At 39.0% G+C, this 14,710-nt stretch overlaps 1 protein-coding gene across 1 annotated transcript in view; it reads left to right on the top strand.

Annotated features, from left to right (window-relative positions):
* Positions 1 to 14,710, top strand: part of Pkhd1 (PKHD1 ciliary IPT domain containing fibrocystin/polyductin) — a 428,039-nt gene that overhangs the window by 389,234 nt on the left and 24,095 nt on the right. Inside the window, exons 60-62 of the mRNA XM_057751507.1 lie at positions 2,430 to 3,447; positions 11,742 to 11,877; positions 13,298 to 13,385. Of these exons, the coding sequence (XP_057607490.1) occupies positions 2,430 to 3,447; positions 11,742 to 11,877; positions 13,298 to 13,385 (1,242 nt within the window). The remainder of the gene's footprint in view (positions 1 to 2,429; positions 3,448 to 11,741; positions 11,878 to 13,297; positions 13,386 to 14,710) is intronic.

The following is a 14,710-nucleotide window of genomic DNA, read 5'->3' as shown; positions in this document are numbered from 1 at the left end:
CTTGATAAGATACTAGTGACTATCAACAGATACATTCTCCTTGGGTCTTTTTAAGTAGTCATATTGCTGAGAGGTCATGGATACATTTTTCCTGCCATTATGTGGGGGACATTAACACAGCAGACATCCTGGACTTCTTGTTTTTATAATCTTTCTGCTGATTTGTCTTTTATTTTCCTGAACCTTAGGTGTAGGTGTTACATTCCAGGTGTATTGGTTGGAGCAGAGCACCCCATAGTCACATTTTCTGTGTTTTGACCAGGTTTGGGCCTCTGTAACAGTGTCCAACTGTTCCAAAAAAATCTTCTTTGATGAGAAATGAGAGCTACACTCACTTGTGGGTACAAGGCAAAGTATTCTAAAAACAGTTAAATTGTTTTGGTTGAAGAAACTGGCAAGAGTAGATTCTCCTCTGAAGTCTATGATCTTTTTGGTCATAAGTAGTTGGCTATGTTTACAGAACCAGACATGAATACCCTCCTGTTATACAAGCCTTAAGTCAAGTGAGGCAGCCGTGCCAATGGTACACCATTAGAGATGCCTTGCTGGTTCAGGCATTGCTGCAGTTTGTAGGCTTACAGCTAGGTAGGACTTTGATTGTTTCTTTCCCTTGTCAAATAATCTTTTGTTTTCTAGCTTTAATAAGTTATAAATGTCCTTGCTGTCTTCCTTTTATTTGTATTTTTCAGATTAATATACAAAGTAAAAGATTTAAGTGTGGAATCCCATGCACATTTTTTTTGGTCTTTAACTGATTCCCCCCCCCCAACACACACATACACACAATGCCCCTCCTGTGGTCCCTCATCATCCCCCCCTACTCCTTTCAGGTCTCATGGATTGTGGTATGCTCTTTCACCCCAAGTGAGATACTTTTCCTTTCCTATACCCCCTTTCTAGTTTCATTAGTCCCATACCTCACACATATAAGATACAAGATTAAAAGCTCACATACATGCATGACAAAAAACATGTAGTAGTCCCAATTCTCAGGGTTGAGAATCGTTTGCTTACAATAGTAGTTTCTTCCAGGTCCATAAATTTTCCCACAAATGCCATTATTTCATTTTTCTATACCACTGAATGAAACTTCATTGTGTGTGTGTGCACCCATTTTCATCATCCATTTGTGAGTTAATAGATATCTAGGCTGACTACCTTGCTACTGTAAACAAAATACCAATAAACATGTAGATGTAGCTATGGTAAGACTTTAAATTCTCAGTGTATTTATAATGGTACAGCTGTACCACAGGGTTCTACTTTTTGAATTTTTTTTTAAAAAAAGAAACATTTATAATGATTTTCATAGTGTACTCACAAATTTGCCATCTCTCCAGCAGTGACTAAGTGTTCTTTATCTACCCACAGTCTCCTGACCATTTGTTTTCTTGATGGTAGCTATGCTAAGGTAGCATGGAATCTTACAGCAGTTTCAATTGTCATTTTCCTGAGAAGCTTATATTTCTACTAGTCATAAGAAAGATCTTTATAGGGAAATAAATCATGTGACTAAAAGCTTGGAATGTGTAGTCCCACCCTGTAACAGGCAGGGAGAGAAGATGGTTGGATAACTGAATTAAACAACGATGACCAGTGATTTCATAAAACTCACCTTCATTCTGAATAATCAAGTCTTGTAGAGCCTTTGTATAGCTGAACAATGTGGTGGGAGGCCCAGCTGGAGTGGGGATAGGAGTTTTGTATCTTTCAAACACACTTTATGCTGTACGTTTCTTGCATTTGGTTATTCATGTCTTTTTTTTTTTTTTTACAATTTCCTGTACAATAAGTAAATAGATAATGTATTGCTCAGAGTTTTGTGAGCATCTTTTGTGAGCATCTTTATCAAATTTAATCCAAGGTGAGGTCACAGGTATCCATAGTTGTTTTAGAAGCATAGGTCACAACCTGGTACTTATGACTGACGTATGAGTTGAGGCAGTCATGTGACATCAAACACTTAATGTGGGTTCTGAAGCTTCTACCAGGTAGTGTCAAGGCTTCAAATGTAACGGTGTTTGATGGAGAACTGATTATTAATAATAGGGAGAAACACCAAGCCATTTTGGATACTTTGTGTCATATGTGCATATAAGAATATGGCAATTTAGGTTCTTTTCCTGTAAGCCCCCCCCCAATTTTTCCTGATGCAATTATTTTACCTAGTCAGATCTGTTTGCACTTAACCATTGTTTTTGTTGTTAATCTTAAAAAGATATTTATCATTAGAATATGTCAGGTGACTTTGCTTTAATGCACATAGCTTTTCATATTTTGCTTAAGTTTTCTTTGTGTTCCCAATAGCTAATATAGTCAAATGGTCAGTAAGTATTTGACAGCACAACAGACAATGATGAGAAGAGTGGACTATAAATCCTCATTAGACGTTGCTCATATGTTACTCATTTGTTTGCTTTGTTTCACAGGTATCTTCAGAGAAGAACAGAAATGCACATTCCGAGCAATGATTCAGGGCTTCTTCTGCAAGCAGACTGACCACGTGATCCTAATTCTCCATAATGTAGATGTGCCTTGGACAGTTCCGAAGTCATACCCACTTGTATCTGTTACTAATGGCTTTGTTGACACATTTAGCAGGGTGAAGGACAGTACCCCACGCTCTAGCACTTCCTCTGTGTCTACTTTCTATTCCATCTTACCGACCAGGCAAATCACCAAAATATGCTTTGTGGAGCAAACACCTCCATTATTGCGCTTTTTTCTGCTTGGCAATAGAAGTGCCTCCAAGCTAGTTCTGGCTGTGTTCTACAATGAGATTCAGAGCCCTCATGTTTTCTTAGAAAAAAGATTTATTCCACCTACTCCAGTAGAGTCAGCGTCTTCATTGTTGGATGAGTCTGCTGGTGCCAACTACTTCGACATCATGAATAACCTCTTATATGTTGTCCTACACGGAGAGGCGCCTATTGAAATACACTCAAGTGTTTCCATTCATTTGGCTTTCACTGTGACATTTTCAGTCCCAGGGAAAGGCTGGGAAAGAGTGATGCTTGAAAGGCTAACCCACTTCTTACAGATTGACCCAAACCAAATCAAATTCAAGCTTGAGATGCCTGGCAACAAAGAGACCTTAGAAACCATTGCAAACAGTAGAGGAAAACGAAAGCGTAATTGCCCGACTGTAACTTGTGGTGGTGCTTCTACCAGATCTGGTCAACGCAGACCTCTTATGGCAGAAGTGATGCCATATAGGATCACACCAACAACCTCTGTGGAAACTCTCTCAAAGGTGATTGTCATTGAAATAGGTGATCTGCCAAATGTAAGGAGCACTGAATTTATTCCATCCTTACCGAGCAACAGGCTGCAGAATTTGGCTCACCAAGTTATCACTGCTCAACAGACTGGAGTCCTGGAAAATGTTCTCGGAATGACTGTGGGGGCCCTACTGGTGACTCAGTCAGAGGGAGTTGCAGGCTATAGGTAAGCACTATCAAAACATCTTGATGAAGGGTGATTTCTTGGGCCTGTATTCTTTACAATCAGCTACAAACGATTCACTAGAATTCAAATTTTAAAAAGCCAAAGCTATACACCTAATTAGAGGCAAATTCAATCAATTCATTTATTGACATTTAAGAAAGCACATTTTAGGTGAAATAGAGTTCTATCACTTTCTCTGTCTCTTTCATCCTTCTAGCCCTTCCCACTTATTCTCCCTCTAACCCCTCCCATTCTGCTCTGGCAAATTTATAGCTTCTTTTTCTTTTTTTTTGATTTTATGGTTTTACATGCACACACATACACATACACAGATGTGTATGTATATGTGTCTGTGTGTGTATGCATAAAATATATAAATATAACATGCTTAGTACATTTTTGTTGCTGGTTTGCATATGATTTCAGGAACTTATCACATATATTGGCTAACCAGAAGAAGGTTCATTTCTAGGAGAGGGACTTAAAATTTTATGTAGAGTAACTATCCATATGGAAGCTCATTAGTTAATAGTTTGTATTACAGTTTCCACTATAACAATGAGAGCACATGTATTCCTTTTGTTGATAGACAAAAACAATACCATAATTATTCTTGTTTATCTTCTAATATAGAACAGTATTTTTGCCAAGCACAAAATTTTAGCCAATTACTGATACTATTATTTTTAGATTGTGTTATTTTATGGGTACAAGTGCTTTCCTGTATGTATGTATGTATTATACCACATGTATGTCAGGTACTTGTGGAAGTAAGAAGAGGGAATTAGATCCTCTGGAACTAGGGTTTCATGTGGTTGTGAGTCATCAGGGAGGCACAGGAACCCAAATCAGTGTCCTCTTCAAGAGCAATAAGTGCTTTTAATCAGTGATCTGTCTGCCATGCTCCTTAGTGTTACTCCTACATTCTGTATGGTCATATGGGTGTCAACGGCGCTAATGCGTTTTGGTTTTGCTTCATTTTCTTTCTCTTGGTGTAGCTTCATTTAGGCTTCACCGAGTTCTTATAAATTTATATGCATACCTACAGATCAAAGCTATAGCCTGTTGCTTTATTTTGTTCACTGTTCCAAAATATTGAACATTGAAGTTCATCTTTTAGTATATGAGAAGACAATGAGTAGAAGTAGTGAAGGTCCATCAGGGGAAGCCTGCAGAGTGAACGGGGAGCAAATAGGGAATGTAGCACATGTGGGGCAAATCATCCTATCCTGTAGACATGAGATGGCTTCAGCACAAAGGTCACCTCTACCACTCACCAGCAGTCGTCTTCACTCCTGACTCAGAGTTTTCTGATTTAATAAAAAACCATGAAGCATGAATAACATGGTTTGGACTTTCCACTGAAATTGGTTATGTTCCCCATCTCTCTGTTTACCTGGTATCTTAAGAGAGATTTTCCAGGTGTATGGCAAAAAATGTAAATCATGGGAAAATAAAGAAAAGCGTACCTGATGGAAATGTCTGCTGAGTGAGAATCAGCATGCATAGAACTGACAAATCCTACCAATGTTCCCTCTGTTCCTGAACATTGCACAGTACGCTAAAAAGCCTTGGAGCCATCCTTACACAGGCCCCAAGGCAGGCTTGGTGTCTTTCAGCTCTTACCAATATCAGTTAGGACCTTTACTGAACTATGAGAGTCGTTGGCACACTAATGAACTGACCTTGAGACACCAGAGATGAGTCTGTGCATGAGCTCCTTTCAGTGGGGAACCACTAACGAAGTCTTTTGGAAGTTCCCTTCTGGTATATACAGGGGTTGCAGAAATTTCAGCAAACGAGGCTATCTTGGAAACATATATTACCAGACAATCACTACTTATTCTCAAGAAACTAGCACTTTAGACTGTTGAGGGGAAATGAAATTGCTGTCTACTTTTTGGGTATGCAGTCAATTTCTCCCTTTACTCCTGTCAAGAAATTTGGATTTTTAACTTCCTCTGCCTGCTTAGGACAGTTGCATGAACTTGCTGTTCATTTCTCAAACTTTTGTGGGCATATGCAGTCATTTTGCTGTCCATTTGCCTATTTTCTTTATTCCTTTCTTTTTTTTCCACACTGCCTTACCCAGTTTTATGCTTTAGGTAGTTTCAGTGAAGATTTTGGTGGGACGAGATGAACACATATTGCATATTCCCAACAGAATCTTGTTTCCGTGTGTTGTATTCAGAAGTCCCAACAGAATGTGCACTGCTGCATGCCGTCCTTTCTCTGGAAGCTTGATCTTCACTCCTGAAGGTCTATTTCTTTCTCTTTTCTCTCCCGTCTCTTTGCTCACTCATTCTCATACTAGAATATGAATGTACAGACTCATAGGTACCTGTGCATATTGATATCAGAGACTGAGATGTCTTTCTAGATTGCTCACTACTTCATGTATTGAGACAGGGTGTATATAATCTGGTACATACATACATACAAACACACATACATACATACATACAGTATTAGTAAATAATAAAATTACTTCTGGTTATCTCCTTTACAGAAGTTTAGGTGTCAAAACACCAAAGCTGTCTGTAGTTGGCAGAACTTCTGTGATGTCCCCGTGAAGACACACCTCTGTAATCTCCTGGCCCTATGAATGATGAAGAAATAGCTTTGTTATTTACTATGTTCCATTGCTCATTTGACCTTAAAATGGGAAGGCTAAACTGAGTTATTGTAGTTGGCTCAGTCAAACACCTGAGACTTAGACAAGCAGAATTTTTCCTGCCATAGGAAAAAGTCCAAAGAGGAAAGCAGAGCAGTTCAAGGTGTGAGAACAACTTAATGTGCCAATGGTGTTAAGGCAGAAAAGGGCCCATAAAATAACTTAAGGAACTATGGGGATGGCTCAATGAGTGAATGACTTACCCTGTAAGCATGGAGACCAGAGTTCAGATCCAAAGCACCAATGGTCAGACACTACAGTTCAATTGGTTGAGTGTTTGCTTATCAAGCTTTAATCCTTGAGTTTGATGCCCGTTGCCACCTCACTCTGCATATGAACACACAGTTACAGTCAAATCACTTGTGTGGAGGAGGGTGAAGATCAGAAGTTCATGGTGATGCTTGTGTACTTAATGAATATGTGGTTATCCTGGACTAATAAGAAAGGAAATAAATAAAAATTTTCAGTTAAAGTTGAATATCTAGCCTTATTAAATGGGACATAGCAGGACATTCACAATTCATTCCCAACTCACAGTCTCACTTTTATTAATGATTCACCATGGTCATCAGTGAGATTACCATGCACTTCAGAGTCCTATGTCTTCACTAAAGGCTTTAGGGTCTACAGTTCTTATACTAAATGCATCGTTGATTGCTGTTCTGGAGCTTTATGTTATTCTATGCTTTCCCTTGGGAATAAGTTGTTATCTATATCTGTTACTGCTGTTACCTTCCCTGCATCTTTCAGATATCTTTCCTCATGCACAATAGATTCCTGTTCCAAAAATTAGTCCAAACTACTTTAAAGGTGCATTAAAATGTGTATAAACATATAGTGAGTGCATAGATAAATAATATACCTCATGAAAGTTTACATTTCAGCATTTTTATACCCAAATATTATTTGAACAGCTATCATGACCAACATATTACACCAGTTTAAACTATATATATATATATAATTATATATATTATTATATCACTATTGAAATCCTAGAGAATTTGAAGTAGATAATTAAACCAATTTGGTGAAAACTTACTCTGGTGATAATTAACACAAACCCACAACTAAGTATGCATATATCTTTTTGAGGAACAAAGTAAGCTCAAGATGGATCAGAAGTGAATGCACGAAAACTCTTTGTGAAGTCCATAAGGACAGGTTGTATAGACTGACTATGGAAGAAAACAAATTTACAGTAAGGGTCTGGGGACAGTCCGACACTAGGGCAGTCTCTATCCCCACAGATAGAGAAAAGGTCACCAGACTGGTACACACAGCCTTCTGGGAAGATAACAAGCAAAGCATCCCTTTTCTTAAAGGAACAGCCCTGTATTATTAATATTCCAGGTTCCCCTAGTGCTTATCGGTGAACACAAAGATCTTCATGCCCACAATTTTCACCACTTTGTATTAATCTGCTAAGAAGGTGTTGAGATGTTTTTGTTTCCTTCTAGTCAAACTTTTACCACTACCATTAGTGAAGTTGAACTTTATGTACAGGCAATGCTGAAGCATGCATGGGCTTCCCGTATATGGTGGTTCTGTTGAATTTGTCTGTATTGGGTTTCATGGTCTAAGTTGATGAGGACAACTGACCAGGTTTCTTCCTCTTTACCACTACCATACCTCCACGTAAACAGAAAAATTTGAACATTTGTATAGAATCTTCTTATTTTCATTCTTCTGCATAACTTTAATTCTAAATTTTATTCATGCTAGATTTATTATAAAATAGTATCTTAAATAACTTACCAATTAGAATATTTTAGATTTGTTTCTGGAATGTTTGCATTTCTTTGAAATTTTTGAAAGATGTATCCTGTTTACTATTGGCATACTGCTATTTTAAATGGATAATTTCAGGCTATTCCAAGTGTTCAGCCACAAATAATTTAGTCCAGAAGTAATATGGCTGCGTGGATGGTGCACCTAAAGATAAAATTGGCCAGGCCAAGCTAGGTAGTAACCTTTCTGATGCAACTCATGACTTAAATGCAGAGAAAGTGTTATGGTAAGATGGAGTAAAGGCTTGTGATGTGCCAGACTTGAAATTACCGGGACATAACACCATTGGATCATAAGACATTTCTTCCCAACTAGGGAGGGCAACTGCTAAGGGAGGCTGCCTGGGATGAATAGGGATCACATGATCATTATATGTGCATAAAACAGTTTGTATCAGTTCAGAAAGATACCTAGGGAAGTCAGTCATTCCTGTCTTCCAGAGGCATAGATGCATCTTGCCCAGGGGCAGAGTTAGAGGGCTGCATTTCTCTTTGCGTATCTCACATTGCCTCAAGCAAGTTTTATACATAATAGGAGGTCTAACATTGACTGCCAACTGGAATTGACTGGAAAACTTAACTTTTTTCCTTCCAAGGTACAGAGATCACCTATTCCCTTTTACAGGTCCCCTTTGTGGCACATATAGGCTGTGCCATTTGTCTAGTCCACTGAAAACCAGAGAGACCATGGGAGCGCAGGCTACCCCGGAAAGCTAATAAAAACAGGGGGATTTCTTTTTGTTTTGTTTAGCGGAAACCCAGTTAACGGCCTTGGAGGGGTGAAGTACCCCAAACCCCTGCACCACCCTCAGGACCACAGGCGGTCTTGTTGGAAAACCGTGTGTTCCACTGGGATTTACTCATTTCCATTTTCTATGTTTGCCATTGTCTCATCTTCCAGGATGTAAACAAGCCATGTGTGCCAGGTTTAGAAGCACGTGTTGTGAAGAACGGTGGTGGTGGTGGTGCTGGTCTCTGAGCTGGGAAGTTTCTGCATTGTCACGCTCTTCCTCCTTCAGCCGGCACTTAAGCATGGCAAGGAAAAATATGTTTCACATACTTGACTGGGTCTTGCCAGCTGTTAAATAGCGGTTGAAAGTGGAGGAGATGAAGGGAACGTTCCTCCCCCATTTTTTAAAGTTTGGCTGTAGGTCCTTCTGCCTGCAGGCTACAGTCACATTAGCGGTTGGAAATTGGATAACGACAGCACAATGACAAATCCAGGTTGCTTGCAATAAGTTGTTAATCCCTTTGCTTTAATATTGGAGCAGCGTGTAATGATGTTTGGACATCACTCCAGTTTACTGACGACCCCACTGGGGCCAGCAATAGAACCTTACAACTGTCTAACAAGGTGTCAGGTGACTCCCGTCGTCACAGCAACGGACACTGGAATCTAATCTTCCCTTCATCCCTTCTAGCACCCAATAACGCCTAGATTATATAAGCGGCCCATCATTGCTTGGTAACTTGAATCAATTAACGTTAATTCGCACAATGCTATGATGTATTGTGATCACGTTCATTTCAGGGAAGGGGGAGAAATTGCTATAAGTCACCTAAAATGAGGTTGTCTGTGGTACTGAGGTATTAATTGGGTGTCCATATTAAATGCAAAAGGAGCCCCATCATGAAAGGAAAGTGGATGAGTGACTCTCTTGGCTGCTATTGACCTATCAGAAGAAGACAGTGCCCTTTTCCTTTGCTTTTATCTATTACAGTTTTCCCTATTGCGTGTCAAGTTGATGTATTATAAAAAATTCATTTGGTGACCTTTCACCCCCTTAGCAGATTAAACAATTTCACTTCAATGGCATCATTAACAGGACCCTGCATTTAATGATGATTTCTCTAAAAGGCCACGGAGATTCGATTTTAAGCTAACAGATTTATTGCACTATTATAACATATCGTAAAAAACTGTACCACCTACGGTCAGGTTTTAGGATAGAAACTGCTTAAGAGTTTATGTGGAGCTTAAAGTGGTATTACCTTGGGATATGCTGCAGCGGCGAGTCTCTGACCTCCAGTGAGATGCTGTTTACATTTAATAAGAGGTGTTTGCTCACAATAAACTTTAAAGTGTGTCAGGGACAGGCCTTTCTGAAGCATTCAGCCCAACCTCCGGTCTCCAGATACCAATTTACTTATGTCAGAATCTTTAATGGGTTTCTCAGATTCCTTAACCCAGTATGTTTGTCTGTACCCATTTCTTATCAGGAAACATTTAAGGATGAGGTTATTAAAGATCTAGCAACAATGTTAAATGTTTCCAAGAGCTGTACCCAGCAAAAGTATATAGTTTAAAAAAACAACACTAGTATACACTGTTTCTTTAAAAAAAGAAAAACAAATGAAGGAACCTTAGCTATTCAGACTAATCAAACTAATACACTATGGTCAGACACAGAACTTCTAGAGAGAGGTTTCAGTAGCCTAGACCTTAGCTAAGTGGAAAAACCGAGTTCCTTGACCCACATGCTTCCACTCTGTACCTTTCAGTGGTTCAGAGGGCACAGGAAATTGCTTCCTATAGAAACTTAAGATGGTTTTACCCATTGTAATCATTCCTCTGTTGTTCACGATTTCAGGACTAATGTCCTTCTCGAACTGCCATTCATGGCCTCTAAGAAGTAAATAATATTTTATCCTTTCTTACCCTCACGAGGGAAGAGTAAAAGACAGAAAATTGCATAAATCACTCACAAATATTTAATTGAGGCTATGGCTTATAATACAATAAAAACTTTATTAAGCCAGAGCTAACTATCTAAATGCCGCTCATCAGATGTATGTTGGAGCAGAATGTACAGTATTTGATCTATACATCTCCATTTGCTTGGGAAATAGATGTTGCATGTCTATAACGAGGAATCCATAAGTTAAAAGAAATAATAAGTTTTTCATGTTCTCATAAGCTCCATCTGTCAGCACACCGGACACTGAAACAAAGTTGCTTCTAGGTATCATGAGTTATGTGGTTATTTTATGCGAGGTCTCACTGGTGATTAGCATGTTTGGGCAAGGTGAGAAGCAATATACTTCACTGGTGGTATAGATAAGTGGCAAAAATAGTTATGGTTTATAAGACTTGTGAACGTCATTCTATTTTAGCCCCTCACTCCTCAAACCCGAGTAAAAGCATCTGACAATGTCTTTGTTAAGACATAATGAGTTTGTGCAGGAAAAGCTGATAGTATATGGTACACTGTCACTTAGCACATACTATCATCATTATTGGTACTATATGACTCTAAAACCTATAATTAATGTGTAGGTATGGGACCTAGTTAGTGAAAGTAACTTTGGAGAGTATAAATAAAAAATGGCGGTGTTCTGATGTTTGGGCCATCTCTTCCCAGGTTTGTTCATGGCTTCTTGGTATTTTGGATTCAGCCATGGTGAGAAAGTATTTGGGTCACAGATATTGCAGCACAGTACAAATCAGGGGATATCCCAGGAAAGCTGGTTCAGCCGCTTATGACTAAGCATACGTGCCCCTTGACTTATAAAGATTTCAGGGTCATCATATTTTTTACTGAGTTTTTTGGGGGGTCTAACTTAATATATACCGATGAAAATTGTAAGTTAATAAATTTCACTTTCCCATTGCTTTACGCACATTTTAAAGCATGGATAATCCATAAAATATCAGATACACAATTTATGTATAAAAATAGAATTTTTCACTATTTTTTTTTGTTTGTAGAAATACAGGCAACTGCAAATATTCTCACCAGTCAAACTCTTCTATGGAAAATAGCTACTGAAGTGATCTTTGTAATCCTATGAGTGTATTGATTGATCTCTTTCATCCTTGTATTTTCTAGAAATGTGAGTCATTTAAGAACTGGGAACCGCATATATACCCGGCCCTCTATACTTTCCATTCTGGTGCAGCCTTCAGATGGGGAAGTGGGAGTAGATTTGCCGGTTCAGCCACAGCTCATCTTCCTGGATGAGAAGGTAGCATCTCAGATCTGACTGTCTTTCCACAGCATGTACTTTATATCCAAACATCCCTCATCATTTTCAGAGCGACTGCCATGAGAAATTGGCACCACATATAAATTCTCACTACATTGGTCATCCTTTTTATTTTAATTGAAAATAGATTCTTGTCTTATACCATACATACTGTCTGCAGCTTCCCCTCCCTCCACTTCCCGAGCTCCCTCCCCTCCCTCCACTTCCCCAGCTCCGTACTACCTACCCTCTCCCCCAAATCCACCCCCACTCTGTTCCCTCTAAAGAAAAGACCTCCAAGAGACAACAGCCAAGTAGGACAAAACAGGATAAAATAAGACAAGGAAAAGTCCCATATTGAGACTGGACAAGGCAACCCAATGTGGGGAGGGGCCTCCAGACCCTGCAAAGGATCAGAGATTCAGTTGCTTCCACTGTTAGGAGTCCCACAGAATCACCAAGTTAACAATCTTAACATAAATGCAGAAGACCTGGTGTAGACCAATGCAGGCCCCTTGCTTGTTATTTCAGTCTCTATGAGGCCATGTGAGCTCTGCCTTGTTGATTTGTTGGGCCTTGTTCTTCTAGTGTTTTCCATGCCATCTGATTCCTACAGTCTTTTCTCCCCTCATCTATGGAGTTCCTGAATCTTCAAGGGGAGGGACCTTATGAAGACCTCCAACATAGACTCTCTCTACATATAATATTTGGCTGTGTATCTCTCCACCCACTCCCATCTGCTGCCAGAGGAAGCCTCTCTGATGACGACTGCATAAGGCACCATTCTCCTCTGCAAAAAGACTGAACATAGGGATGAAGGTGCTATACAGATGCAAGCTTGATGTTGGTCATTTTTGCACATCACACAGTGTTTTCTCACATTTACTATGAAGGTTCAAGATTTATCAGAAGCAAACACAGACCTGTGATGCTTTTCCTCCCCAATGCTCATTCTTGAAGTCAGTCACTCATGTGTTTCCTGAACTCTCACCGTTAGACTCCATAGCCTTGGTTCTATTTTATTTTATTTTATTTTATTTTATTTTATTTTAGTGTATGGAAAGTTGAGCCCAGAGATGTGCCTAAGCAAGGCAATTGCTCTGCCCCTGAGGGATCTCCCTAGCCTACCATCTTCTCCTACATTTTCTTCTTACCAGCCTCCTTAGGATACCTGTGATGCCGATGCCCCCTTCCCTGCACTGCTTTAAATTTACACATAATAGCGTCCATGGTCTTTTTTAAATAAGTTAATTTTGATGTGAACATGAGAAGGAGCACATTTAGCATTTTCTTCCTTCCCCAAAGTACATGTGTGCTTTGTGACATTTATGTTTGAACACTCCTCCTTTTTTAAAAAGAACTTCAGAAAATGATATTCTAAGTCCACATTTTTTTTTCCTCCTTCTTGTTTTATTGCCAGAACCAAAGAGTGGAGTCTTTGGGTCTCCCTTCAGAGCCTTGGATTATTTCAGCTTCCCTGGAAGGGGCTTCAGATTCAATGCTAAAAGGTAGGTTCCAGCGGCTTTCAAGTCTTTGTTACGACTTTGAGCAATGAAAATTAATATTGTCTTCATTGTTTGCTTATAACAAAAGCCCTGAAACTGGCTATTGTATAGAGTAAAGGAGGTTATTTGGTTCATCACTACAGAATCTTAAGGGCCTGGTGATCATTTTGCTTACAGAGTGCCACAGGGTTTTACGTGCAAGGAAGATGAAACGTATATATACATACTAACACAATATACATACATATATATTTATGTGTGTTTGTCTTTTGATGACCTCATCAATTTTAAATCTCATTTCCTTCCTCAACTTCTATTGAACATGTGTTTCATATAATTTTCTATGTTAAAACTATTACAATTTGGAAAAGTTGACAGAATTTGCACAGTGATCTTATAGTTACCTACCACCCCCAAGGGTGGTACACATTCAAGGGATGTTAAGTTTCAGCGCATGAACACTCAGGGGACATCCTCCAACACTATCCAAACAATTGCAGCCCCATTAGGAATTCATAGCAAACACAACACACTCGAAGAGTTCTCTGAGTTCTTTCCATCTCTGTCAACAGTGCCAAATGTGTCTGAAAAAGAAGACTAACCTAGCAATAAATATTTACAGTCTCACTTTTTGGCGGTGTCTCAAGTTCGAGGTTCACTACAGTACTCAGTGCCCCTCTGACACATGCTTTTTGATAAAGGGTAAGAGATTTGTCCAGGGATTCATTTGCCTGGTACCTGTGGCTCCCAATAAGGAAACAGAAATTCATACTCTCAATGTTAGGAAGAATAAAGACATTATATGTGCAGATATCTGACGCAGGGCAAACCTTCATAGTGAAGTTTTGCCTCTGTTGTTTTCATGCCCACTCTTACTTGTTCCATTCTGGCAGCAATGCTAGTTCCATCTAATGTCCTTGAGGTTTAATTATATTTTAATTTGGATGTATATCTATATTATGTAGGTACATAAATATTTCATTTAGTATGAAGAGTTTTGTTGTTGGAAAAAGAGAACTGAGATTATGTATTCTTCAGGAACTCTCCAAATTTTGTATTTGCCCATGAACCAAGGAGAGTAAACATGTATGGCATGATTTTTCTGTAGCAATGAACTGTAGTCAATTTTAAGTTACTATGGTGGTATTTACACTTTAAAACTTCTTTATCCTTATTTTTAAGCTTCTTCTTTGAAAATTCCATATATGTGTACAGTGTGCTATGATCACTTCTACCTACCATATTCTCCATTCCAACTTCCCTTGGGAGGGTCCCAATAAACATCCCCATGTCCTCTTTATTTTATATCCCACTGTATCTAGATCATT

This window comes from Chionomys nivalis, chromosome 19, assembly GCF_950005125.1.
Source record: "Chionomys nivalis chromosome 19, mChiNiv1.1, whole genome shotgun sequence".
Lineage (NCBI taxonomy): Eukaryota > Metazoa > Chordata > Mammalia > Rodentia > Cricetidae > Chionomys > Chionomys nivalis.
Note: the sequence above shows the minus strand (reverse complement) of the source record. Positions and strands in the feature narration are given on the sequence as shown.